Raw genomic sequence first — 26616 nt, forward strand, 5'->3', positions numbered from 1 at the left:
GAATTTGGTTGAGAAGTGCCCCAAACTCATTTCACTTGGGACCATCCAGCAAACAGGAAGAGAAAACTTACACCGTGTTGAAAAGAAGTCTTAGAACTGACTGCACAACCTGTTTTCGACAACAGCTTGCATTTATATAGTGCCTTTAACGTAGTAAAACATCCCAAGGCGCTTTACAGGAGTGTAATTAGACAAAACTTGACACCAAGTCACATAAGGAGACATTTGGTCAGGTGAGAGTTAGGTTTTAAGAAATGTCTTAAAGGTGGAGAGAGAGTTGGAGAGGTGTAGGAAGGGAATTCCAGAGCTTAGGGCCTTGATAGCTGAAGGCACAGCCGCCAATGGTGGGGCAAAGTAAGTGGGAGATGCGCAAGAGGCCAGGTTGGAGGAACAGAGATCTCGGAGGGATGTAGGGCTGGAGGAGGTTACAGAGATAGGGAGGGGCGAGGCCATGGAGGGATTAGAAAACAAGAATGAGAATTTTAAATTTGAGGCGTTGCCGGTCCGGGAGCCAATATAGACCCCATAAGTAATGCTCTTTTGAATGGGAAATCTGATTGAACTCGATAACTGTTGCAACTGGAATACCTTTGTGAAGTGAGTGGCAACGTCCCACTTCCTTTCTTCCCAAATGACCATTTATCTGTGTCTGGTGTCAGAAGCTTATCTACAGAGTGTTCGCTGAAATGTGAGGCAAAGGTGGAACACAGTGTAACAGCGCAGTGCAGAAAAACCTCTTTCTTCATGCTCCTGAGGTCTGTCATTTTGCCAGTGGTGGCAGTTTGATGGGGATTGCCGATGGAATATATGGATCAGTGTACAAATGGGATCTGAGATTTAATTATATACAATTGCCGAGGCATGGAATCAATTTATTTCTGGATTACGTTTCGACTCTTGTTCTAATTGGAACCTGTGTCAAAGACCCGCGACTGCGTATCTGCTGTGCAAGAGTTCTGAATGGTCCAAATCACACATGAGTGGCGAGCTCTCATTTAAAAGGAACGTTTTACCCTGTCTCAGGATAGCTCTATATACATTTATACCCAATTATTTTCTTCCCCCCCCCCCCCACTGAAGGCAGTTCCTTGTGTGCCAGAGTCCCACCAATACCTCACCCAAGGGCACATTCTTCATGTGTGAGCCTAGGCAGTGAGTGTAGGTTAGGCTATTTGATTGTGGGGGCATCACAACCAACCTTGTCCTCACTCAACATCCAAACTTTTCCAACAGGTGTCACTAGAAAGTGAACAGGGATACGGATTGAACCTGGAACCTTCCCGGTCTATAGAGCACAGCTACTCAGTGCCTTAACAATCTGGGCTACTGGGCGAGCTCGTGCCTGACATTCTGAAGCAGCTGCCATGCTCCAGCTTGCTTTGTCCTCCTTTAGAGTGCGCAGTGCAGGCTGGGATCCATATATGGCAGGGCAGGTAGAGAAACTTAATCGGACAAAGTGCTCAACGAGATTTATTGCAGAAGATCACGGGAAATCGGGAAATATATTAGGAGCTCGAGAGTGGGAGTAAAGTAGACAAGGCTTGTTTCATAAGGCCGTACCTGAACAAAACAGTTGTGCCAAGTCCAGAGTATTTAGTTCCACTAGCTAGCGTCAGTCTAGGTCATAACCCTAGCATTCATGAAGTCCACATGAAAATTGATGTGTTGAAGTATAGCTTTGTTCTCCAATGAATAATGGCTCGGTGGAATGCATCACCGCTGGTTGTGGTTGAGTGGAATACCTTTAAAGAATTCCAATTAAAAGTTGAAAGATTAAATAGTTATGGTCTTGAATTGTTACAGAAGTAGTGCCTTGCCTGACTTGTGTGTTCCCCTATGTGTGATGCTTCGCAGCCTTCTCCTGCTAGCCAGGTGAACCTTTCTTATGCAGCGAGTTGTTATGATCTGGAATGCACTGCCTGAAAGGGTGGTGGAAGCAGATTCAATAGTAACTTTCCGATGGCGAAGTTGGGTCTAAAAATTAAAATGGCAGATCTTAGTTAGCATGTGCAAATGCCCCTTAGTGGACATCAAGAGGGTATGCTCCTGCTGCAGCTACTTGTTGAAGCCTAATGGCTCAGTTGGTCAGTGCACCAAAGTCGGCGCTGAGCCTCTCTGACAGCAAGGCCCTGTTACATTTTGAGCTCTCACATGTAATACAAAAGTGAGCACCCATAAGTAAGCAGTCTTGCTCCTTAGGAGCTGAGGCGTCAGCTAAGGCACAAAGTAACCTGGAATAGCATGACCTGGGAACACAATACAACTGTTTATTGTCTCAGGATTTATACTTGGGATTTCCACTACGACGACAATTAATCTGAGCCACGTCCGATATCTTCTTATGATGCTGAATTACCAAACAAGTTTATACTTTGGATGGAGCCTTTTACAGTCGCAGTGAATACAGTCAGTGGTCTAAATCAGCTCAAATCACACAATAGTCTCAAACCAGTTCAAGAAAGAGTTAAACAGATAAGCTAGTCAGTTGAGTTCCTTTTGAATGGTCTTTCTCTGCTGACTTCTAAGGTAACATATACAAACTAACTTAGTGGAGTCCTAATCCCGTCAGTGTATTTGGAATACATAGGCCTTCCTACCTACAGAGTCCATGCCTTGCCTCCATGTCTATTGCTGCTCGGTCAAAATGAGTATTGTGTACAATTTTGGTCTCCTTACCTAAGAAAGAATATACTTACCATAGAGGGAGTGCAACGAAGGTTCACCAGACTGATTCCTGGGATGGTGAGGTTGTCGTATGAGGAGAGATTGAGTAGACTGGGCCTGTATTCTCTAAAGTTTAGACGAATGAGAGGTGATCTCATTGAAACATACAAAATTCTTACAGGACTTAACAGGGTAGGTGCAAGGAGGATGTTTCCCCTGGCTGAGGAGTCTAGAACCAGGGGTCACAGTCTCAGAATAAGGGGTAGGCCACTTAGGATTGAGATGAGGAGAAATTTCTTCACTCAGAGGGTGGTGAATCTTTGGAATTCTCTACCCCAGAGGGCTGTGGAGGCTCAGTCATTGAGTACATTCAAAACAGAGATCGATAGATTTCTAGATATTAAAGGCATCAAGGGATATGTGGATGGTGCAGGAAAATGGCGTTGAGGTAGAAGATCAGCCTTGATCTTGTTGAATGGCGGAGCAGGGTCGAGGGCCTGGATGACCTACTCCTGCTCCTATTTCTTATGTTCTTATGTTCTAACCAGAAATATCCAAACACTTCTCCTCCTCTCCCTCTTTGAAACGCAGCCTTGTCTTTTGAGAAGCCAGTTTGCCAGTCTTAAGGCAAGTGCTCACACAACGAACTCCAGCTACTTTAACACATGTATTAAAGGCCTGTTGAAAACTACCTGGAATAGGAGGACGTGGGCCGCCAATGGTGAGCTTGTCCTGAGTAGTTTGTGAAGTCGATTTAATTGCCCTTCATGCAGTGGCAGGCAGCATTGCCACAGTGCCACCTCTCAAAAGAGCCTGTCTTTTTCAACCCTAAAGTAATACACAGAAAAGACTATGGGCAAAACACTCCATTATTGTCACATGCCCTTGGTTTGCTTATGCTGAGTTAAGTGATCTTAGGCAGGGTGATGACAGGGGTGCCACAATTGGCTTCAGTACCTCGGGGGGCGGTGTGGGGGGAAATTCAGCCTGCGTTCTCGTTACTGATCACCATCCAGTGAATCCTGCTGGAAAGCGCATGAGGTAGATCTTGACTTTGTGCGACGGTGTAAAATGGCGTATAGCGAGGCGGCAGCCCGCTTAGCGTCTCTCCCCACTTTTATTTCCGTTGACTTCAAAACCGGAGCGATGTAAAATGGCGCTGCCGACTCGCTACCACCTGTTTTACACAATCGCACAAAGTCAAGATCTACCCCCCATGTGTTTGGACAGGATTGGGCTCAGCTGCGATGCCTCCCTGGTTGATTGGTCTGCTGACACTCATTGTCAAGGTTCACGGAGTAAGACTGACCAATTGGGCGAGGTGCCAGAAAGTCACCAGCATCAGTGGAACAGAACCCCAGCATGAGCCATCCCATTCAGAGACTTGAGCACAAAATCTAGGCTGACATTCCAGCGCAGTACTGAGGGAGTGCTGCACTGTCAGAGGTGCCGTCCTTCGGATGAGACGTTAAACCAAGGCCCCATCTGCCCTTTCAGGTGGACGTAAAAGATCCCATGGCACTATTTGAAGAAGAGCAGGGGAGATCTCCGCGGTGTCCTGGCCGAAATTTATCCCTCAACCAACATCACTAAAAACAGATTATCTGTTCATTATCACCTTGTGATTGTGGGAGCTTGCTGTTCGCAAATTGGTTGCTGCATTTCCTATATTACAACACTGACCATACTTCAAAAGTACTTCATTGGTGTGAAGCACTTTGGGATGTCCTGAGGTCGTGAAAGGGACTATGTAAATGCAAGTTCTTCCTTGCTTTCTGAAGGAAAAATGAAATAAAGGGTCGGTCTTGTTAAAAATGGGAGATACATACAGAAATAGGTTCATCACATTTAAAGTGCTTCTCTTTACATTGACATCCCTCTTTAACTTCAGTAATGTGCATGTTTAATAAGCAATTAAATTTCTTTCAGTACCTTGGCCGACATGTATAATTAAATATGTTGAGAAATGTAATGGGTAATTAATTACTCCATAATCCCTCGGATCGCTTGCTTTTTACTACTAAAGCTTAATTCAGAAGTTTTTGGGCTGCTTCTCAGTGTGATGTCTAAGTGAAGAACAGTCCTGCATCTTGGGGGCTCAATTCCTGGACAGAAGACCCGAACTCGAGCTCGACTGGTGTCCTAGTGGGTAAGTGCCCCTCCCCAGCCGCTGTAGTACTCAGCCCTACAATCAGATGATCCCAGGTTCAATCTTTGATCTTGGCTGAGCTGTCTGATCTTGGCCAGGGCAGTAGATGAGGTGATCCAGGACAAGGGAGGAAGGAAATTAGCCTATACAGTGAGTTCCACTGGCAAAAGCATGGGCGGGAATTTCCTTGGAGCTGTTCCCACACTTCCGCTGCCATGACTTTGTTGGGAGTGCCCTTTTAGGGAGTGCTGCACTGCCGGCGGTGGCGTCTATCGAATGAGACATGAAACCGAGGCCCCATTTGCGCCCTCGGGTGGATGTAAAAGATCCCGTGGCACTATTTTGAAGAAGAGCAGGCGAGTTCTTCCCGGTGTCCTGGCCAATATTTATCTCAACCAACATCACTAAAATAAATTATCTGTTCATTATCACATTGTGTCTGTGGGACCTTGGTGTGCGCAAATTGGCGGCTGCATGTCCTACATTACAACAGTGACTGCCCTTCAAAATACTTCATTGGCTGTAAAGCACTTTGTCAGGTCCTGAGGCTGTGAAAGGCACCATATAAATGCAAATTTCGTTCGTTCTTTCTTAAACGGGGTTTCCAACACCCTTCCGGCAAATTTACGGCAGTAGAAGGGCGGGAGCAGCTCCAAGGAAAGTCCCGGCCACCTGTGTGAGTAAGTGGAGAGCCAGTGATGCCGATTGAACTGGAGCCCAGCAAGACTCCACTACATCTTGATCACCTCCAGGCCTTGGAATGGGGCAAGGAAGATCTGGCTTCTTTCAGTTATCATCTCTTACCTTTGACCCCTGGGCCTGCTTCATGCATCACTAATGTTGGCCAGCCTTTTTTCTCTGACCTCAGATAGGACAGTGATGGGAACAGAAATTTCTGTCGTTCTTCATCTTTTTGAAAATAAAAAATGGAGGCTGCGTTCTCTTTGCTCAAAGTGGGAGAGAGGAGATGGTGAGTCTAATAATGGGGCAAATCAATGAAGGTAAAGTTACCTTGACAAGTGATAGTTTGTTTGAGATATTAAAGTAAGCATTTTGGAGACAGATTTCCAGTCGTGATCGGCTGCGAAGCTTGGTCTCTGGGATTGTGCAAAGAATACCAGGAATGTTAAGCCATTACCACTTTGTTTATCATGGTTTGAATTCCTGTTTTTTAAAGGAATTTTAAAAGGACATCGCTGGCAAGGCCGGCATTTATTGCCCATCCTTAGTTGGCCTTGAACAAGTGGTGGTGGGCTGCCTTCTTGAACCGCTGAATCCATGCGGCGAAGGTGTTATTCTTTGTAACTATTTGATACAACTGAGTGGTTTGCTAGGCAACTTCAGAGGGCAATTAAGTCAACCTTAGAATCATAGAAATTTACCACACAGAAGGAGGCCATTTGGTCAATCGTGCCTGTGTCTGCCTTGTTGGTGTGTGACTGAAGTCACATATAGACCAGACCGGGTATGGACGGCAGGTTTCCTTCCCTCAAGGACATTAATGAACCAGTTGGGTTTTTAACGACAATCAAACAGCTTCATGGTCACTGTTACTGATTTTTATTGTTCGGAAAATGTTTGTGTGCGACAATCTTCAAAGAAACTGTTTTCACGTTAAAGGAAAAGACTCCCATATAATCCAGAGATCCTCTGAAAGTCCTCAGCCTTCTATTTGTCGAGCTAATTTTGTTTAAAGGAAGGAGTTAGTGCATTTTACAAGATGATTCCTGTCATCTTGTATAGTGTACTGTCAGCGACTGAAGCCCCGATTTTAATTCCAGGTAGGAGTCATGTGGGTGGGGGCCAAGGCAGAACGCAAACCATCTAGTGTGCGGGACCCACAGGAACGGTCCCAGTACTCGGGTGAGTGGTCGGAAGGGGGTGCGGGAGGGCCACGCTGTCATGGGAGGTGGGGAAGCCTGGGCCAAAGGAGGCCCAAACTCTCTCTATAGGGCCCGGAGGAGCACTGGCCCCACAAGGAAAGCAAAAAGAAGAAAATCCAATTACTTTTTTGGGCCTCTTCTGGCCCCATCTCCTCTTCCTGATAGGTTGGTCTGGCGGGGATAACACATCACTTCCCCGCGCAGTCGTCCAGTTAAAATTGCAGACTAGCCCCGGTTATGTCATCGGAGCCTGATTTGCATATTTAAAGAAGGATTTTGTTGTCTTCCGGCTGCTGTCCCCCTCCCCTGTTGAGAAGAGCAGGTCAAGATCGGAACCCATGGGAAGATAGCAGCATCGGTGCGGGTCAGTCCAACAGGCCATTTTAACTGCCCACCCCGTTTCCATCAGGCGGGCTGGGTTAAACCCGGCCCTTGTGTTTCTAAGAAAAGCTGCAAGAATTATGGACACCATCTTTGTCTTAAAACAGACAACGCAGTTTGCATTTTGTAAAATAAAGAATGAAAGAAGATCTTTCAAGTCCTCAGGATGTCCTATAGTGCTTTATAACCAATGAATTACTTTTATTTGAAGTGTAGTCACTGTTATGTAGGCAAATGTGACAGCTAACTTGGGCACAGCAAGGTCCCACAAACATCAATGAGATAAATGACCAGATTATCTGTTTTTGGTATTGCTAGTTGAGCGATAAGTGTTGGTTAGGACACTGAGAGCTCCCTTGTACTTCTTTGAATAGTGCCTAGGGATATTTTACATCCATCTGAGAGGGCAGGCATCTTGGTTTAACGTCTCATACAAAAGACGGCACCTCCAACAATGCAGCACTCCCTCAGTGCTACACTGACGTGTCAGCCTAGATTATGTCCCTGGAGTGGGGTTTGAACCCACAACTTTCTAACTCAGAAGTGAGAGTGCTAACAACTGAGCCAAGGCTGACACTCTGATTGTTGGACCTTGATGATCTTTCTGCTTGTAAATATATGAGTAAATAAATCTGTACAACTAGTCTTAGCCTTATATATTGGTCAAACAGCATGTTACTTTTTCACCTTCTGAAGTGACAAGGAGAATGTGGAATGCACAATTTCAAGCAAGTGATTTCAGCCAGTTGTTAGACCTGTGTTATCTTGACCCATACCCATAAGAGAAGGCACAGGTATAACACCCCTGTATATATTATATAATGAGACATGTGTTACTGAGTATAACACACTGTGTTAAAATCTTTGATGTGTGTCCACTTCCTACAGTGCAAAACTTACTTCCTATACTGCAACGCTTTTATTGGCATATTGTTTGCCATTACGCTTTGCCTGTCACACTTACTGCCTGTCACACTTTTCCGTCACACCTTTTTAATTAGCATCAAAGTAAAACAGCAGCAAATGAGGACTGGGGAGTAAGGGATGCACAAATCAAAAGCAAGGAAAGTGGCTAGACAACTGCCAATGAGTAAGTACTCAGGACTTATGAAAACAACCAATCCTGAATGGCCAGTCAGGAAAACCTAGCAATAAAAGAAAGGAGCAGGTGAATCAAGCAAATCACTCCAAACACTTCTTCAGAAAAGCTAGAAGAGAAAATTGAAAAGCTTTATTGAGGTAAAGTTTACATAGGAGATCTTCCTCGGTGTGTGCCCAGGTGTCCTTGTATCATTTAGGTGTAGCAGGCATCGAGAAATTGGGTGGGTCTGAGGGCATGCCTTTAAAGAGAGGACAATTGATCGGCTTCCTTAACAGGTGTGTGCTCTGACCTGCCTGATATTTTTATTATTCGCTGTGCCCTGGCATTCCATTGCACCTGGGCGTAGACCCAGGAAAATCTCCCCTTATACTGGATGTTTTTTGAAGCGGAGAGTGTATGTTGTTTGTGTGAGTGAGTGAGAAACAAAGCCCCACTCCAGGCCTGACAGACTATACTGATCACACACCTGTGGGCAGCTTTTGTTCATGTTCAAATTCCAGTTTGACTTTTTCCATCATTTTTCTCAATCGAAATGTCAAATTGTGTCTAGTTTGTTTGTTTTTGAAAATGATTTGAATACAAACCGGATGGTGAATTTGAGTAAGTTTTCAACTAAACCTTTAAATAAAACCTGCTCATTTTCTTTTGTGTAGAGAGAAAGACACAGATTTAATCTTTTAATTGTAAAATATGTATTTTTTTCTGCTTATTACTGTAGAAAGATTATTTTTGAGGGATTTTCTCTTGACAGACAAGTTATTTAATTTTGAATGCTTTTCAGTTCAGTAGAGCAGGCTAATAATGTCACCAGTGTTTGTTTAAATGTAGCCTTTGTCTTTGAGATAATTACGTTACCTGTGTTATCCAGTGGTGAACATTCTGATCAATCACAGCTGTATTTATTATCAAATGAAGTACACAGTCAGCAGCTACACAACTGAAGTACTTTATGTGCTTTAAACCTGCTTCAGGCTAGGCATTCAAGGCCAGGAATTGTCCAGGATGGGTCAGCCCAGATCCTTCTGGGCTCTCTTCCCCCTACAATGCTGCCAAACAGTAGCTCCTCCCCAATTGTGTCAGATTGTGCATCCCTCAATAACTGCTGGACCCCAGCATACCTCACTGCCATTTTCCTCAGGCCCTGGTATCCCATTCCCCAGTGCTTTTGGACCCCACTGTTCCATTCTGCAATGCTCCCAGGAGCTTCTTCCTTGTGCTCCCAGAACCCAAGTTTTCCTTCCCTGCATTCCCTCAGCTGGAGTATTGTGTCCAATTCTGGGCACCACACTTTAGGAAGAATAATGGAGAGGATGCAGAGGAGATTTACTAGAATGGTACCAGGGATGAGGGAATTCTGTTATGTGGAGAGACTGGAGAAGCTGGGATTGTTCTCCTTAGAACAAAAAGGGTTCAGGGGAGATTTAATGGAGGTGTTCAAAATTATGAAGGGTTTTGATAGAGTAGATAGGGAGAAATTGATACCACTGGCAGAAGACACAGATTTAAGGTAATTGCCAAAAGAATGAAAGGGGAGATGAGAATTTGTTTTACTCAACGAGCTGTTATGACCTGGAATACACTGCTCAAAAGGGTGGTGGAAGCAGATTCAGTAGCAACTTTCAAAAGGGAATTGGATATGTAGTTGAAGGGGACAAAATTGAGGGCTATAGGGAAAGAGCAGAGGAGTGGGACTAATTAGATAGCTCTTTCAAAGAACCGGCACAGGCAGATGGGCCAAATGGCCTCCTTCTGTGCAGTGTGATTCTATGACTGAACAAAGCATCCTTTTTGCAGCAAGTTTTATCTATTTTCTTGAAACATCAAAAATAATAAATCAGGTAACCCTTTCCCTTAATATGAGCCTACCTCACTTTTGTTAATATCATGACTGGTGCTCATTTAGAAAATGAATTCTCTGCCATTTTGACTGTTACAGATTCAAACATATTTCAGACTGTCCCTTTTACAGAGAGAGAGAGAGAGACAAGCTTAACTTCTGCCTTCCTCCAGCTCTCTGTCTTGAGTATTGCCTTACTGAGCTGCCACTCAAAATTATTCCCTCCCACCATTGATGTGGGGTCATGGCAAACCACAATGCCTGACCAGTTAAGCCCCCTGCTGTGCTCAATGAATGAAACCAATCCAACAACATAGATGTGAACCTTTTTAAATTGTGTTAATGACCTTCCCCATTGTCTCAAACTGATGTGGTATTGTGAGTACACACAATTCTGTTAACTACTTTTTCTGATACCCTTCTGATAACTGAACTGTTCAACATTCCTAGATAGCGTGTGTGTGCTGGAAGTTAACCCTTGTGCGCTGAATTTAATTTTATAGCGTTGTAACATAAATTAATCCAAAATCCCTTCTAGTCCAAATAGACAAATATTTTGAAACCTGACACCACTGCTCTGAGAACTTCATCCTCAGCAGTGATCCCAGTTTCCAGCCCGCTTCCAGTACTATCGTTCCTGGGACTCCCTCCCTAATAGTACCAGGCCCCAGGACTCTCGGCCTCCCAATATTGGTATACCCCTGCCAATCAGTGCTCCAAGACCCTAGCACTTCCCTTCCCCCACAGTGCTGCCGTGTCCTAAGACACACCTTTAACGCTGCTAGACTCTGTCCCCAAGGCTACCTGATCTCCAGACCCCTCACAATGCAGTCATACTGTAGCATGCTCCAATGATGCCAGCCCTTGTCCTTCCACTGATTCACCTTAGGATCTCCCTTAAAATTGTACACCTTGGCACCCTTCCCAAATCTCCCACTTCCTGTGATGTCCTCTCTCCCACCACCAGTGTTGACAGACCCTAACACCCCCACCACCATCTCTTTCCCCCCCCCCCCCCAACCACTGGTCCCTGACCATTGAACCCAACCCCTCCACAGTTTTGTCTTATCCCAGGACCTCTATAATATTACCTGTCTCCACTACTGCCAGATCCAAGAATCAAACCCCACATTCCACCACCCCCTCCCTTCCAGAGCCACCCAACAGTAGGTTTGCCCACACAGTAGTGGCATAGCCCAGATCCATTCCCAAGTACTACCAAATCCAAGCACCGCCCCCCCCCCTTATAACTGCCCCCAAACCTCACAACCCCAGTACTGCTAAACTCCACATACCTACCACAGACCTGCATGTTGCCTACCATCTCCACGTGTGCCCTGGGCTTAAAAAGAGGGGGCAAAAAAATCAAATGCACAGGCAAAGCAATGTATAATAATAATAATCCTGGTTCTCTGTCATGGTTTTTGTGAATAAATGGACAGTTATGGAAATCGACCTTCAAAAACACCGGTAAAATTTGCAGAATACCATTCAATAAAAACAGAATTTGCCATATCCAGTCAGTATAAATTGGTGACCTTGTAAGTACATTGTACATTTACAAGGTACAACACCCTATTGTTATAAAATAGAGGATCTCCTGATTCACCATAGGCAATGACAGGGGAGACCTGCTAGCAAACATAACATATGTAACACACAGGCCAAGACATTATGTGATGGAAAACAGATAGAAGAGCAGATTGCATCTCAGTCTGAAATACATGAGGCAACCCATTGCTTTTACATCCAGCAGATTGGGCTCTAGGTCGTTTCCATAACAAAGTCCCTTTTTACGTTGACGGGTCATTAGCCTGACTCATAACCTCCTACCAGGAGAACCAGCTGGATGCAATTGTGAGAGGGGGCGGGTGGTGGAGAGAGATGGAAGTGGCCACTTCACTCCCATTGGACACGACTATCCCATCGGATGACGATATTCAGAGACCGGAAATGTCTTCTCCGTTCGCTAGGACTGTCTGAAATGGCTCTATCTCTTATTTTAGTTCGTTTACTTTAAATGGGTTAACGTGTCTGTTGTTACGTAAAAATTACAACACAGAAACAGGCCATTCGGCCCAACCAGTCAATGTTGGAGTTTATCCTCCGTATGAGCAATAGTTCTAATGTATTAAATTTATTAGTCTGTTAAACGAGTGACAGAGAAACCTTGTACGGATATGTTAAGTGATTGGCACTGATATTGCCATCAGTAATGTCTAGTCTTATATGTGTAATGCAGATCGCTTTCTGTAATTTTGTTGATCCCAAGGTGTCCAGCCTGACCATAACTTCACCTAGAGAGGACAAAACTATGTTGAAATTTAAATGTAGGTGAAGAGAATGCAACATAAGAACATTAACCCCACCCCCCCGTGCCCCACTGGGTGGAGGTATCTACATAAATATTTGTAATGTTCCTCAAAAAAATCATCTACAGTCTGGATGTTATGACCAGATTCCCACTGGGTGTCACTCAGGTCCAGTCAGAGTAACCTGGTGCCTTTGTCCTCCGGCTGTGGATGAGATGAGAAGGAAAATAGGCCTTTGTTCGTGTGAGACATTCCTAGAATTCCAAAGGGTTCTCCACTAAAAAGCCTCATCCAGCGAAGCCTTTCATCCGGCCGGCATGCAGGCTTCTCAGGCCTGATTAAGTCCTGTGCATTTGACCCACACAATAGGCCGATCTGAATCTCTTGACAGCTGTTTGTACCCAGAGGTTAGTGGTCACAGAGGCTTGTTCTCAGCGCCGGGGTTGGACAATGTGTTCGCATTTCATATGTCATCTCTCTCAGTCTCAGACACATCTGTGGATCTGCAAGTGCGGACCTGCCCCAATATGTTCACCATTCAGCCAGGAATTCTTTTCAAGGCGCGCATGAAAGAAGTAGCATTAGGTACATAGTACTGAGTGAATGAGCGCCCACAGATCAGGGAGAGTTCCATTTACTATTTCAAACACTCTAATTGCACAAATAGTCTCATTCTGCCTGCTCTGTAGAAGTGTTGCCAAGACTGGCTTGTTCTGGTCCAGAGGAATCAATAGGGTTATGTTTTGCGAGGTAGTGCGGTCGCGTGATGGGAACGCGCATCAGGAATTTGGGCCCGGGATTCACTGCCCTTGACTGGTTTGCCTTGTGATTTTTAGTCCTTTAACTTTCACTCGCTATCTCGAACAATTTACCCAACAATGTAAGCGGACTCACTCTTTGAAATACCTGCAACTTTATACTTCCTTTGGGTTTAGAATCTGTCTTGGCTTATTTAGTAGCCTGAGCCGTGCAGTATTGAGGGAGCGCTGCACCGTTGGAGGCGCTGTCTTTAGGATGAGATGTTAAACCGAGGCCCCCTCGGCTTATCTCATTGCTGTTTGTGGGACCTTGCATAAATTGGCTGCCGCATTTCCTATGTTATAACAGTGGCCGCGTTTCATTGGCTGTAATGTCCTGAAGTTGTGAAAAGCGCTATATAAATGCAAGTTTTTTTCTTATCAACGTTTGACCTTAGCCATGGAGGACCAGGAATCACATGATCTAATCTTCTTCAGAACCCATAGTAGCAGGCATAAAGATATTTTTGGAAAACTCCCCTGATGGTATGTTGGTTATTGGGCTCAGATGTGACGTCCTCCACGGGGGATACTGGCTGCTAGTTTTCCCTAAGCTAACATGTTAAAAATAGCACTTTGTTACTGTACAAGAGGGCTACTGGGGCCATGGAATAGCCCAGCAAGAGTCATGGATTTCAGAAGAACTGTTGGAGCCACAGAACTGTATCCCAGCAAGAGCCAAGGACTTGAAGAGGGCTGCTGGGGTCAAGGAACTCGTTAGCAACAAGAAATAGGGTCTTCATGAGGACTGTTGGGGCCATCGACCTGGACACCAGCAAGAGTTAAGGAGGGCTGCTGATGCCCATGGAACTGCATCCCAGCTGGAATCGAGATGCGGAGAGGAGAATTAGGGTAGCTTTTTTCTCAATGAACGCAGAAAGGTAGACGTGTGCAACACTGCCCTCATATCAAGAGTTTGGAGATGATTTGACCTTCGACCATTACCTCCTCCAGAGGAAACTATAAATCAATCAGCTAAGTAGGTCAGCATGCCCATAACTTGTTGCTGCGGTCATTCTGCACAGCTGTTTGTGCCTGTGTGAAATAGTATCATAGTAGGTACAGCACAGAAACAGACCATTTGGCCCATCGTGCCTGTGTCGGCTCTTTGAAGGAGCTATCCAATTAGTCCCATTCCCCTGCTCTCCCCATAGCCCTATAATTTTTTTCCCTTCAAGTATTTATCCAATTCCCTTTTGAAAGTTACTATTGAATCTGCTTCCACCGCCCTTTCAGGAAGTGCATTCCAGATCATCATAACTCGCTGCATAAAAAATGTTTCCTCATGTCACCTCTGGTTCTTTTGCCAATCACCTTAAATCTGTGTTCACTGGTTACTGACCTTTCTGCCACTGGACACAGTCTTTTCTTATTCACTCTATCAAAACCGTTCATGATTTTGAGCACCTCTATCAAATCTCCTCTTAACCTTCTCTGCTTTAAGGAGAACAACCCCAACTTCTCCAGTCTATCCACATAACTGGAGTCCCTCATCCCTGATACCATTCTAGTAAATCTCTTCTGCACCCTCTGTAAGGCCTTGACATCCTTCCTAAAGTGTGGTACTCCAGCTGAGGCCTAACCAGTGTTTTATAAAGGTTTAGCATAACTTCCTTGCTTTTGTACTCTGTGCCTCTATTAATAAAGCCCAGGATCCCATATGCTTTTTTAACAGCCTTCTCAACTTGTCCTGCCGACCTTCAAAGATTTGTGTACATCCACTCTTGGGTCTATCTGTCTGTGCTCCCTTTATAATTGTATCATTTAGTTTATATTGTCATTCCTCCTACCAAATTGTATCACTTCACACTTCTCTGCGTTAGATTTCATCTGCCATGTGTCTGCCCATTTCACCAGTCTGTCTATATCCTCCTGAAGTCTGTTACAATCCTCCACATCGTTTACTACATTTCCGAATTTCGTGTCACCTGCAAACTTTGAAATTATACTCTGTATACCCAAGTCCAGGTCGTTAATATTTATCAAAAAGGGCAGTGGTCCTAATACCGACCCCTGGAGAACACCACTGTACACTTCCTCCAGTCTGAAAAACAACCGTTCACCACTACTCTCTGCTTTCTGTCCTCTAGCCAATTTTGTATCCACACTGCCACTGTCCCTTTAATCCCATGGACTTTAATTTTGCTAACAAGGCTATTATGTAGTACTTTATCAACTGCCTTTTGAAAGTCCATATACACAACATCAACTGCACTACCCTCACCAACCCTCTCTGTTGCTTCATCAAAGAACTCAATCAAGTTAGTCACACTATTTTCCTTTAACAAATCTGTGCTGATTTTCATCTATTAGCCCATACTTTTCCAAATGCCAATTAATTTTGTCCAGATTATTGTCTCTAAGTTTCCCCACCACTGACGTTAGGCTGACTAGCCTGTAATTGGCGGGTTTAACCCTCTCCCCTTTTTCGAACAGGGGTGTAACATTTGCAATCCTCCAGTTCTTTGGCACCACTCCCATATCTAAGGAGGTTTAGAAGATTGTGGCCAGAGCCTCCACAACTTCCACCCTTACTTCCCTCAGTAACGTAGCATGCATCCCATCTGGACCAGGTGACTTTTCCATTTGGGTACTGCCAACCTTTTAAGTACCTCCACTTTATCTATTTTGATCCTCTCCAATATCGCTACTACCCCCCTCCTTTACTGTTACAATGGCAGTATTCTCTTTAAGTATTCATTTATTACCTCAGCCATACCCTTTCCCTTCACAAGAAGATCACCTTTTTTGTCCCTAATCGGCCCCACCCTTCCTTTTGACTACCATTTTACTATTTATATGTTTGTTAGCCGCAAATTTATTCTCATAATCTCTCTTTGCCCATCTTATTTCCTTTTTTAGATCTCCTCTGTACATTTTTTGTATTCAACTTGATTCTCTACTATATTATGAATATTACATTTTATCATAAGCCTCCTTTTTCTGTTTCATTTAAATCTCTATATCTTTAGTCATCCAGGGAGCTCTAGCTTTGGATGACTAAAGATACTCTATCCCTTTCACTATCAATTAGTACTTTAAATACAGTATGAATTATTCAGACAGGTTAATGCGTGAGGGTGCGGGGAGTCCATCAATTCTCCATTAATCAACCAGAGCCATTTTCTACTACAGTTAGTCTTCGACCCTTTTTACACTGTCACTCGTTGTAGATCAGATTCCAGGGGTGCGTCATCCGTGAGGCAGCTCACATTTTGTACACCGCTAAATCTGGCTCCCTTATGCCAACCACACACTTATAGATCGAGTTTTAGTTTTGTGTAGCTCTATGAATCTAGTAGTGTAATTGGCGGGAGCCAGCTCCCAGGCACTGGTCTCCTTCAATCTAAACAGTGCCTGTGCAAAAGAAGTTGTGGATGCACATGAACTTAGCCTGGACAGTAGCACTACATATCTGCAAGAATGTTCATGATTAAAGGGTTAAAGAAGGAATCTTGCCATCAAGGCCCCATTTTGTTCCCTCCAATTTTATCTCCTCCTCTCTCGAAGGCAGAGGTGGAGAGTGACAGACTTTGGAATCATGGAGGACATGACATCACAGTCCAGCCCAATCCTGTCATCATCAGGCAACCAGAGGAGTTTGCTTTTCAGCAAGGGGTTACTGGATAGTGATCAAGAGCCGAAACTTTGGCTGAATTGTTTCCTTTGTAGCTAGGGGCACTGAGGGCATTTGGAGTGCCCAAATTGCTGTGCCAGCTGAGATCGGCTAACATGGCACAGATCAGGGATGAAACCTGGGACCATCCCGGTCTGTACGGCTTAGCACTACACTATGCAGCCAGAAATCAAGACCCTATATAAAGATGGAATGTGGTCCTTCGGACCCCTGTTAAACATAAAATGGTTGTAAAGATTTAAGATTGAATTTGATTTTTTTTTTTGCCTAATAACTCATTTATAAGCACGTTTGCGCCCAGCACTATTACTGACTGTCACCATAGAACTGAAACCAGTGACAAAGATGGCCGCTGTCCTATTCCGACCTCCTTCTGTACAAGGAGTGAAGTGATCCAATAATTCACCTGTATAGATCTTCCCCATCCACCGGACAAGATGCCAGAGCCAAAAAAAAGTAGTAAAGGCACGGGCCCAGTGTGATACTCACCCATGCAGGGTGGTCCCAGGTTCGACTCCCGCTCTGTGCTGAGTTGGCCGATCACAACCAAGACAGCAGTTGGGGGGATGCTAGAATTGACCTCAGTACCCCCTGGGCTAGGGGTGGAGATAAAAATAGCAAGGGTTCTTCCTTCCGATTGCTACTGGCTGATTCCTGCTGGAAAGTGCACATGCGTGGGCATTGGGTGAGGACAGGGTACACAGAGCTCCTGTCGCTTGGGCAAACATGGAACTTGTACCTCAGCAAAAGATTACACCTTCAGGCAGAGGCTGACAGAGCAATCAGTTGGGGGAAAAAAAACACTGTAGCTTGTTCTAAAAGATTCAGGGGCATCCTCTCATTACAACACAATCCTACATGGTAATCCTATATTATAGCAGCGATTACACTTCAAAAGTACTTCATTGGCTGCAAAACACTTTTTAATTTATTAATGTAGCTAATTACTAATCTAGCTAAAAGACAAATGACACAAAGAACTTGTAAACAATTTTACAACACCAAGTTATAGTCCAGCAATTTTATTTTAAATTCACAAGCTTTCGGAGACTTCCTCCTTCCTCAGGTAAATGTAACATTTACCTGAGGAAGGAGGAAGTCTCCGAAAGCTTGTGAATTTAAAATAAAATTGCTGGACTATAACTTGGTGTTGTAAAATTGTTTACAATTGTCAACCCCAGTCCATCACCGGCATCTCCACATCATGACAAAGAACTTGCATTTATATAGCTTCTATCATGTTCTCGGGACGTTCCCAAGTGCTTTACAGCCAATGATGTACTTTTAAGTGTTGTTATGTAGGCAAACATGGCAGCCAATTTGCGCACATCAAGGTCCTACAAATAGCAATGAGATGAATAAACAAATAATTTGTTTTGTGGTGTATGTTGAGGGATAATTGTTGGGCAGGACATTGGGACAGGGAACATAAATCCAGAATAGAACAAGGGACTGGATAAGATGCTAGTTTTTTTTTAAAAAAGAGAAAACAGAGCAATGGTGAGAAGTTTAATATCAAGCCGGGGGAAGGTGTTTACTGGAGTCCTAGAGAGGTCCGTTCTTGGATCTTTACTGCCTCCAATCTGCATAAATGTCCTGGACACTGAAACCAACTGACAACTTGTCAAACTTGCTAATGACACAGAAATAAGGAGCAAAGTGGGGACAGGGGGAGCAGCTAAATGATGGAGGCATAGACTTTCAGCATAGATGGAGGCTGTTCCACCTATTGCACCTGTGCTGGTGCTAGCTCTTTAATTGGAGCTATCTAATCCCACTTTCAAGCAGATTTAGAACAGTTATGCAATTAGGCAGACGTAATTGTAATGGAAATTTAATGCTGAGAGACGTATAGCTTTGCACGTAGTTTGAAAAAAATATGCATCATAAGTATAGAGTGAATCGTATTGAATTAGCATGAGGAGGTTTAGATAGGGAATAATGGTAAACGAAACATAGGAACAGGAGTAGGCCATTCAGCCCCTCAAGCCATTCAGTCAGATAATGGTTGATCTGTATCACAACTCCATTTACTCACCTTTGCTCCATATCCCTTGATACCCTATTCTAACAAAAATCTATCGCTCTCAGTCTTGAAAGTTTCAATTGACCCTCAGTATCCACAGCCTTTTGGGGAGAGTTTCACATTTCCACTACCCTTTGTGTGAAAAAGTGCTTTCTGATTTCACTCCTGAATGGCCTAGCTCTAATTTTAGGTCTGTGCCCCCTTGTTCTCAACTCCCCCACCAGAGGAAATAGTTTCTCTTAGTCTACCCTATGGAATCCTTTTATCATTTCAAGCACCTCGATTAGATCACCCCTCAACCACTGTCAACATTCAGACAACATGGCAAAGCAATTAAGAAATCTAATCGAGTGCTGGGGCATGTAGTTTGAACAGTGAATTATAAATCCACAGAAGTTAAGCTAAGGTCTCCCTGATGTACCGATTAGATCGCAGAACGTTCTATTCAGCTTTGGCAGCAAGTTGCATTAGAAAAGGTAGAGAAATGGAGAACGAGACCATTCAGAAGTGTACAGGGAGACGAAGCTTGAGGCTTAACAGGTCCTCCAATTAGTTTGTCATTGGTGGTTCCTAGGACCACAGAAAGAGATGGATGAAGAACGTGTACTGATGTATTGAGTGCTGAAGATGAGCATCATCTTACAAGGGATTTCCCACCCATGCCCTACATAACTCACACGCTGCTGCAGTAAGAGAATGTATACAGTGCTTCAGGGAGGAGGCCTGTGACTGAGGAAGGGCTTTTTTATAAAAATAAAGGTCAATTTAAAATGGAGGTACTTTAAAGCAGAAGCCTCCAGGCCCAAACACAGCCCTTGTCGCAATTTCATCTGGCCCAGCGGCTGCTCTTCACTGAAGAAAGATATTGGCATGTCTCCAAGGTAACCCTTCCCGCTTCCAGCACGCAGCCTCAGCTGAATCAGAGGGGGCGCTATGAATGAAAAGTACTGACCTCTGGGAAACCACCCCTCCTCCTCCCCCCCGCCCCACCCCCCTCCCCAATTGGCAGCAGCAGCAGCAACTGACCTGCTGTTCCCCTGTCCGCTCTTTAACAGATAAATTGCTGTGCAAGTATCGCACTGCGTAATATCGAACCCATTTAGATTTTATTATTAGTCAGCGACTTCGGGAAACGTATGAAACCAGTGTCACCTTGTAAAGATGTGAGACAGTCTCAGTCCTCCAGTGGCTTCTGTATTGTCTCAGTGCCACATCAATAATTTTATGACAAGGTTAACACTTGTCACATTATCCCAAGATGACAAAAGGCCATTCCACGGTGCTGATTTCTGTAACTGCCTGAGCAGTCAAAGTTTCCTGGAATGAAACCAGGTCCCCATCATTACACCGTTCCCTGGAGACTGGTTTAAAAAAAACAGCTAAAGAAGCAGTTTAATTGGGGTTGGATGCTTTAACAATACAGTGAAGCCTGCATCTTCTCCGATCCAACCATTTGACATACATCGCTCAATGCTCTTTTTCAGTTTCCTAATCAGATTTGTAAAAGGGAGGTCCCCCGATGACCACGCTAACCGAATCAGCCCTCATTTGTATTCTTTCCAATCTCGTTTTCAGTTGCATGTTGGCCTACTCTATCAAGAGAAAAAGTTATGGGCCAAATTGGTCTGCAGTATCTCAATCCATTCCTACCGGAGAAGGGGCCCATTCACTAAACTGTCCCTAATTTGACATCATTGGTATCTCACTCAAAGCAGCCATTGGCAGATTGGTGTGGGAATTGGAAACAGGCCCCACCTTGGCATTGTGGGGGGATGGTGGAGGGTATTCTTCTGAGATTGGGGCTGAGGCAAATTCCTGGGGAATAATAGAATGAACTTCCTTCTAAATTTTCATTGCACCATGCCTGAACTTTGGAAATGTTTGTTGCTGACTCCAGCTGGTCAAAAAGCAAACTATTCCATCTCCCAGTGGTTTCGGTGTCAGCTGTGGCTCAGTTGGTAACATTCTCACCTCTGCGTTAGAGGATTGTGGTTTCAAACCCCATTCCAGGGACTCGAGCACAAAATCTAGACTGACACTCCAGTGCTGTACTGAGGGAGTGCCGCACTGTCAGACGCGCTGTCTTTCGGATGAGATGTTAAACCAAAGCCCCTTCTGCCCTCTCAGGTGGATGTAAAAGATCCCATGGCACTATTCGAAAAAGAGCAGGAGATTTCTTGACTGTGTCCTGGTCAATATTTATCTCTCAACCAACATCACTTTTTAAAAAAAAACAGATTATCTGGTTATTATCACATTGCTGCTTGTGGGACCTTACTGTGCGCAAATTGGCTGTCACATTTCCTACATTACAACAGTGACTACACTTCAAAAGTAGTAAAGTGCTGTAAAGCTCTTTGGGACATCCTGAGGTCATGAAAGGCGCTATACAAATGCAAGTTCTTTCTTTCTACTGTCCGCACCTTGGCAAGTAAAATATTCACTAAAGAAAAGTTTTGATAAAGGGTAACTCCAATTTACCTTGGAGCAGATCCCCCACCTCTCCACTCGCCTGACCTGATCTCATCTTATGTTGATTCAAGTCTCTGTCCATATTTATTGAGTCACTGCTCTCCAACTCTTTGAAGCTTTAATCAGTCGTTGCCATTACTGCCACTTGTATTCCACAATGCAAGGCCGAACAAGAGATTGAACATTCTCCCCTCCCTTCCCACCTCTATTCTAGCTCAGGATAAGTAACAATCCGGCTAAGCAATTCGACGACCTACAAATTATATCCTGTTTTTCTTTGTATCACCAGCTATCCGTGTGTTTATCCCTCCATCTCCAGTCCTTCGGAATGTTTATCACTCCACCTACAATCCCTGAAACGTGGCATCCAACAAAAAAAAAATTGCACTTACATAACACCTTTCACATCTTCAGAATATCACAAAGTGCCTTACAGCAAATGGGTTGCTCTTGAAGTGCAGTCGCTGTTGTTAATGTAGGCAAATGCAGCAGCCAATTTACCCATAGCAAGGTCCCACAAACACCAAATGATCTGTTTCTTGGTGGTGGGCAGAATGCTGGTCAGAACACTAGGAGAACTCTCTGCCATGCTGCAAATTGTGCCGTGGGATCTTTTGTGTTCACCTGAGAATGGCAGATAGGGGCTCAGCAGAACGTCTGACAATTCAGAACTCCCTCAGTACTGCACTGAAGTTTCAGCCTAGATTATGTCCTCAAATCCAGAGTGGGACTTGAGCCCATAACCTTCTGACTCAGAGGCAAGATTTCTACCAACTGAGCCAAACTGACTATTTAGCTCAGTTGGTGGCACTGTAGTGCCAGGACCAAGTCTTCCTGCCCTCTGCACCCCCATCCCCTCAGTTCAATGTACCATGAGTGAGGTAACCTCCCTCTATTAACTGAAGCTTGATATTCTTACTGTCCCAGTGTGACACTTCCATTTCCACACCAGCCATCCTCACAGCCTCTATGATTGAGGTTAGCTGGCCAATATAGTGTTAATTGATGCTGAATTCTAACCGCAACTTGGATTGATACTGCACATTTAATGTAATAAACCCCCAAGGTGCTTAACGAAGAAGAAACTGATGCCAAGCAGTAGCAGAAGAGTCGGGGTGGTGAGGTGACCCAAGCTACAGTCAAAGAGGTAGGTTTTGGGGCTTTTGAAGGCAAGGAGAGAGATGGCAAAGTAGATGGGTTGAGGAACCAAGTTCTCGAGTGTAAGGCTAAGCCAGCTGAAGGCCCTAGTGCTGAAAGTGAAGCAGAGGATACCGTGCTGAAGGAGTTATGTAGGGAGGAGATGAGAGCTGGAGTGATTTGTAGACAAGGATGAAGTGCATTGGGGGTGGGGAGTCACTGGAAGTCAGTGATGAGAGGGTGATATGTTTTTGAGTCTTTTCTGCCTTCCTTACTTGAAATCTTTCAACTTCCATATCTTGGATTACTCTTATTGGTGAGACACAACTCCTGTTGACCTGTTCACTAACCTTGAGATCTCGGTCAACTTTCAGTAACATGCCCAGGATAAGAAACAGATAACCTTTGCGTTAATTATTTTAGTTACTGGGTCTGTCCTGTAGCACCACAAGAACTTTTTAACTGTCTCTTTTAACTATCAAGCAAATTTATTGAACAAAAGACAAAAAGCAAATGAATAACAGTAATAGAAAACATGCATTTTTACTGTAGAAATTATACTGCCCATCTCCTCAAAAGGAAAACAAATGTTTGCAATCTCTACACTAAACTTACTGTTCTTTTGAATTAACATTTTATACACACAGTGATTCTTTTCTCACCACTGTATGAGTTATCTTGATCTGACCTAACTACTGATGGGTCCAAACCGACTCTCTTTGATTTGAACACTTCAACTTACTTCATATACCGCCTGTAACAGTTGGAATAGCTCCTTGGATTTAAATAACTGACAATTTGATTCAGAAAGGAGCTGTCAGTCACCCACATAATGGAACCAATTACACATTGTTTATATTTGAATTATGCAGCTTGGTTTTTCTCTCCCAAGCCTGTAACCTTGGAGACAAATGACCAAATCTCCACATTTGTATTGATTTAGGCTTGGGTCATGGAATTTAACTGCAGTTAGTTTTTACTCTCCTGCGCCTGGATTTTTCACGGCGATTCTTCTGATCACGGACGGCCGTTTGCGCTGTCTCATCAGAGTTTCCGCCAATCCTCCACCAAAGTTGTGGCGACCGATCGGGAGAATTCCCGCGGAAATTCCAGGTGCTTACCTTTGCGACTGGATTTCAATGGGTAACCACCAATCCAAAACTAGACAAAGATACCTCATTTTAGTCACATGTGCAGGGGTGACGGCTAGCAGGATTGTGGGAATGCTGACACATTGGAATTTATTTAGGTTGGAGCCCGGAGGCTGGGCGAGGAGAATGTACGAGAAGTTGAGCCTGGAGGTTAGCGATGGGCAGAGGTGGAAACAGGTGGCCTTGGTGATGGATAGGACATGGGGTTCGAAGCTCAACTGAGGGTTGAACAGAACGCGGGTAGCAAAATATCAGACTCAGCCAGTAGCTATGGGGATGGGTGGGGGGATTGAATTGGAGGCTCAATGCGGTGTGCCATCTTTGGCAGGAGCTGAGCAGAAAGCCTTTGGTCTCACCGATGCTCAGTGCAGAAAAAGCTTTGACTCATCCACAACTTGATGATGCAATTATGGAAACATAGGAACAGGAGTAGGCCATTTGGCCCCTCAAGCCTGTTCTGCCATTCAGTTAGATCATGGCTGATCTGTATCTTAACTCCATCTACTCGCCTTGGTTCCATAACCCTTAATACAGCTAACATGGAGAAGTAGCGTTCATCATATCAGTCTTGGCTGGATTCAAATGCAAGTCGAGTAGGAATAATGATAATGTGCAAATCCATTGCACCACCAGTTAGAATCATAGAATCATACAGCACAGAAGGAGGCCATTCGGCCCTTTGTGCCTGTGCCGGCTCTTTGATAGAACTATCAAACTAATCCCACTTAACTGGTGACACTTGATACGTCAAAGAAAGAAAAAACTTGAATTTATATATCGCCTTTCATGATCTCAGGAAGTCCCAAAGCGCTTCACAGCCAATTAATTTTTATTTGAAGTGTAGTCGCTGTTGCAAAGTAGGAAGTGCGGCAGCCAATTTGCGCACAGCAAGCTCCCACAAACAGCAATGTGATAAATGACCAGATAATCCGTTTTAATGATGTTAGTTGAGGATAAATATTGGCCAGGACACCGGGCAGAACTCCCCTGCTCTTCTTCAGAATAGTGCCGTGGGATCTTTTACATCCACCTGAGATGGTTTGACATCTCATCCGAAAGATGGGACCTCCGATAGTGCAGCACTCCCTCAGTACTGCACTGGAGTGCCTGCTTAGATTATGTGCTCAAGTCTTTGAAGTAGGACTTAAACCCACAGCCTTCTGACTCAGGTGAGAGTGCTACCCACTGAGCCATGGCTGACATCTGCCAAGAATCCTAGGTGTGGGTGGACAGTTGTGCCCATTTTGGCTGCATCCCTGGGATTTCATTGCTGTCAGTTTTCCCTAATGGCTTTAATGTGCTTTTACCCTCTTATCCTAAAACAGGTGGCTCATGCTAGGATATAGTCCAACAGGCATTCTCCATACCTCACCCAATTGAAATCCTTAATGGGCGCGCCTAGCCAGCGAGTGTTAGCAAGCTGTCAGAGATGGAGGTATCACAGCCAAACTCTTCCTGTCCTCACACAATATCCACTTTTCGGTAGGAGTCAGTGCATCGCTATCTGTGAAGAGAACCCTGACTGACGTTTCCTTTCCTTCGCCCAGCAGAGCTTGGGATCGGCTCAACTGTTTCCCTGGCCGAGACTAGCTAACTCAGCACAGAACAGCGATTGAACCTGGGATCTTCCTGGTCTGTATAGCTGTGAACAGAGCATTTGATCGAGTGCTGAGCAGCCATTTTGGTTTAGGAGCCTTCCATCTTCTCCCCAGTTCTAATTCGCATGGAGTTATCTTGCAGGAACTGTCTAATGTGACCTCCCTGTTTTATCAGAAATAAATATTCATGGAGCCTCTATGTTACACTGGTGTACACATGTGGTGAACTTACAGATCAGATTTCGATTTGACCTAATTGTTTTCCATGAGTTGTACTGAGCAGGGATTGAGTTGGCCATTTTGTTTCTTCTTGCCTTCTCTAGCAGGACGAGCAGTTTGAACAACACATGCGGGATTTAAGCAGCTGATTGATAAACAATTGCTGTGCTGCTCAGAGTGCTGGTACCCCTTGCAAAATGCTATGTCACCAAAGAGAACCACTGCATTTAAATAAAGGATATGGGATGAATATGTAGAGGTAATATGTAAAATTTACATTACATGAAACAAAACAGCAGACACTTATATTATTGTTCCTAACAATCCAACATTGATAGAAGGATAAAAACAACTAGGCTTATTATGGTATAGAACAACTTTATATGCAACAGCTTACTGCTTGCTTGCAAACTCCATCTTGCAGACTGACTGATTTAAGTCAAGATCTAACCGCTTGCTTAATTGCTGCACCTACTGGCAGCATCACTGGTTTCTAACAAATCAATAAGTCAAATTCCAGGGTTTTTTTTGCATGAGATTCTGGGATTTTTGGGGATCAAATTTGGTGATTCCAATTGTTTTTCCACAAAAACCCTAAATCATTAGCCTCACTTCCTGGCACTAGGGGAACACTTCCAAAATACTCACCTCCAAACTGATAAATCATTGCAACCCACACTGTGCTATCGATGATCGACTCGAGAAAACAGCCCATTTGTCCATTTTAATAATTACACACTTAACACTGATGTAAAATTGAAATAGCTGTTTTACTGGTTATTGAAAATCAGTATAAGAGATTAATGTGATGTGGGACATCTGCCAGGAGGCCCGGTGGACAACTCCATGATGGCTGTTTCAAATAAGTCCTAATCTCAACCCTTTGTTAACTCTATCTATTACTGTGTTATCTTTCTCGTGTATTTTTTTAAAAAAACATTCTTTCTCTTACACATCTTTCCCTTAGTGAAAAAGCATTGATCAAAGGAGTTAATCCACTGTAGCAGCTTCCCATCAATGTCACAAGATTCTACCTTGTAGAGTAACCTAATGTGAGGTTAATAAGAATAAGTGATCTGGAGAGGGAACTTAGGCTGACTTTCCCCCTCCGCCCCCCCTCCCAAACCCGAGATGATAAGGCCAATTGCAACATTAGAACTGCCTGCCTAGCTGAGATCAGCTAACTCAAAAGAGAGTGGGAATCAAACCTGGGACCTTCCGATCTGTGTAGGGGTTTTATATTGAACGTGC

At 44.2% G+C, this 26616-nt stretch overlaps 1 protein-coding gene across 5 annotated transcripts in view; it reads left to right on the forward strand.

Annotated features, from left to right (window-relative positions):
- Positions 1 to 26616, forward strand: part of gpc5b (glypican 5b) — a 688958-nt gene that overhangs the window by 392270 nt on the left and 270072 nt on the right. The window contains exon 9 of one of the 5 annotated variants that reach the window (XM_067995587.1): positions 25099 to 25320. The exons of the other annotated variants lie outside the window; for them this stretch is intronic. Coding sequence (XP_067851688.1) covers positions 25099 to 25142 — 44 coding nt within the window. The 3' untranslated portion in view covers positions 25143 to 25320. Of the gene's footprint in view, positions 1 to 25098; positions 25321 to 26616 lie in introns of those variants that run through there. 5 annotated transcript variants of the gene reach the window in all.

This window comes from Heptranchias perlo, chromosome 13 (assembly GCF_035084215.1).
Source record: "Heptranchias perlo isolate sHepPer1 chromosome 13, sHepPer1.hap1, whole genome shotgun sequence".
Lineage (NCBI taxonomy): Eukaryota > Metazoa > Chordata > Chondrichthyes > Hexanchiformes > Hexanchidae > Heptranchias > Heptranchias perlo.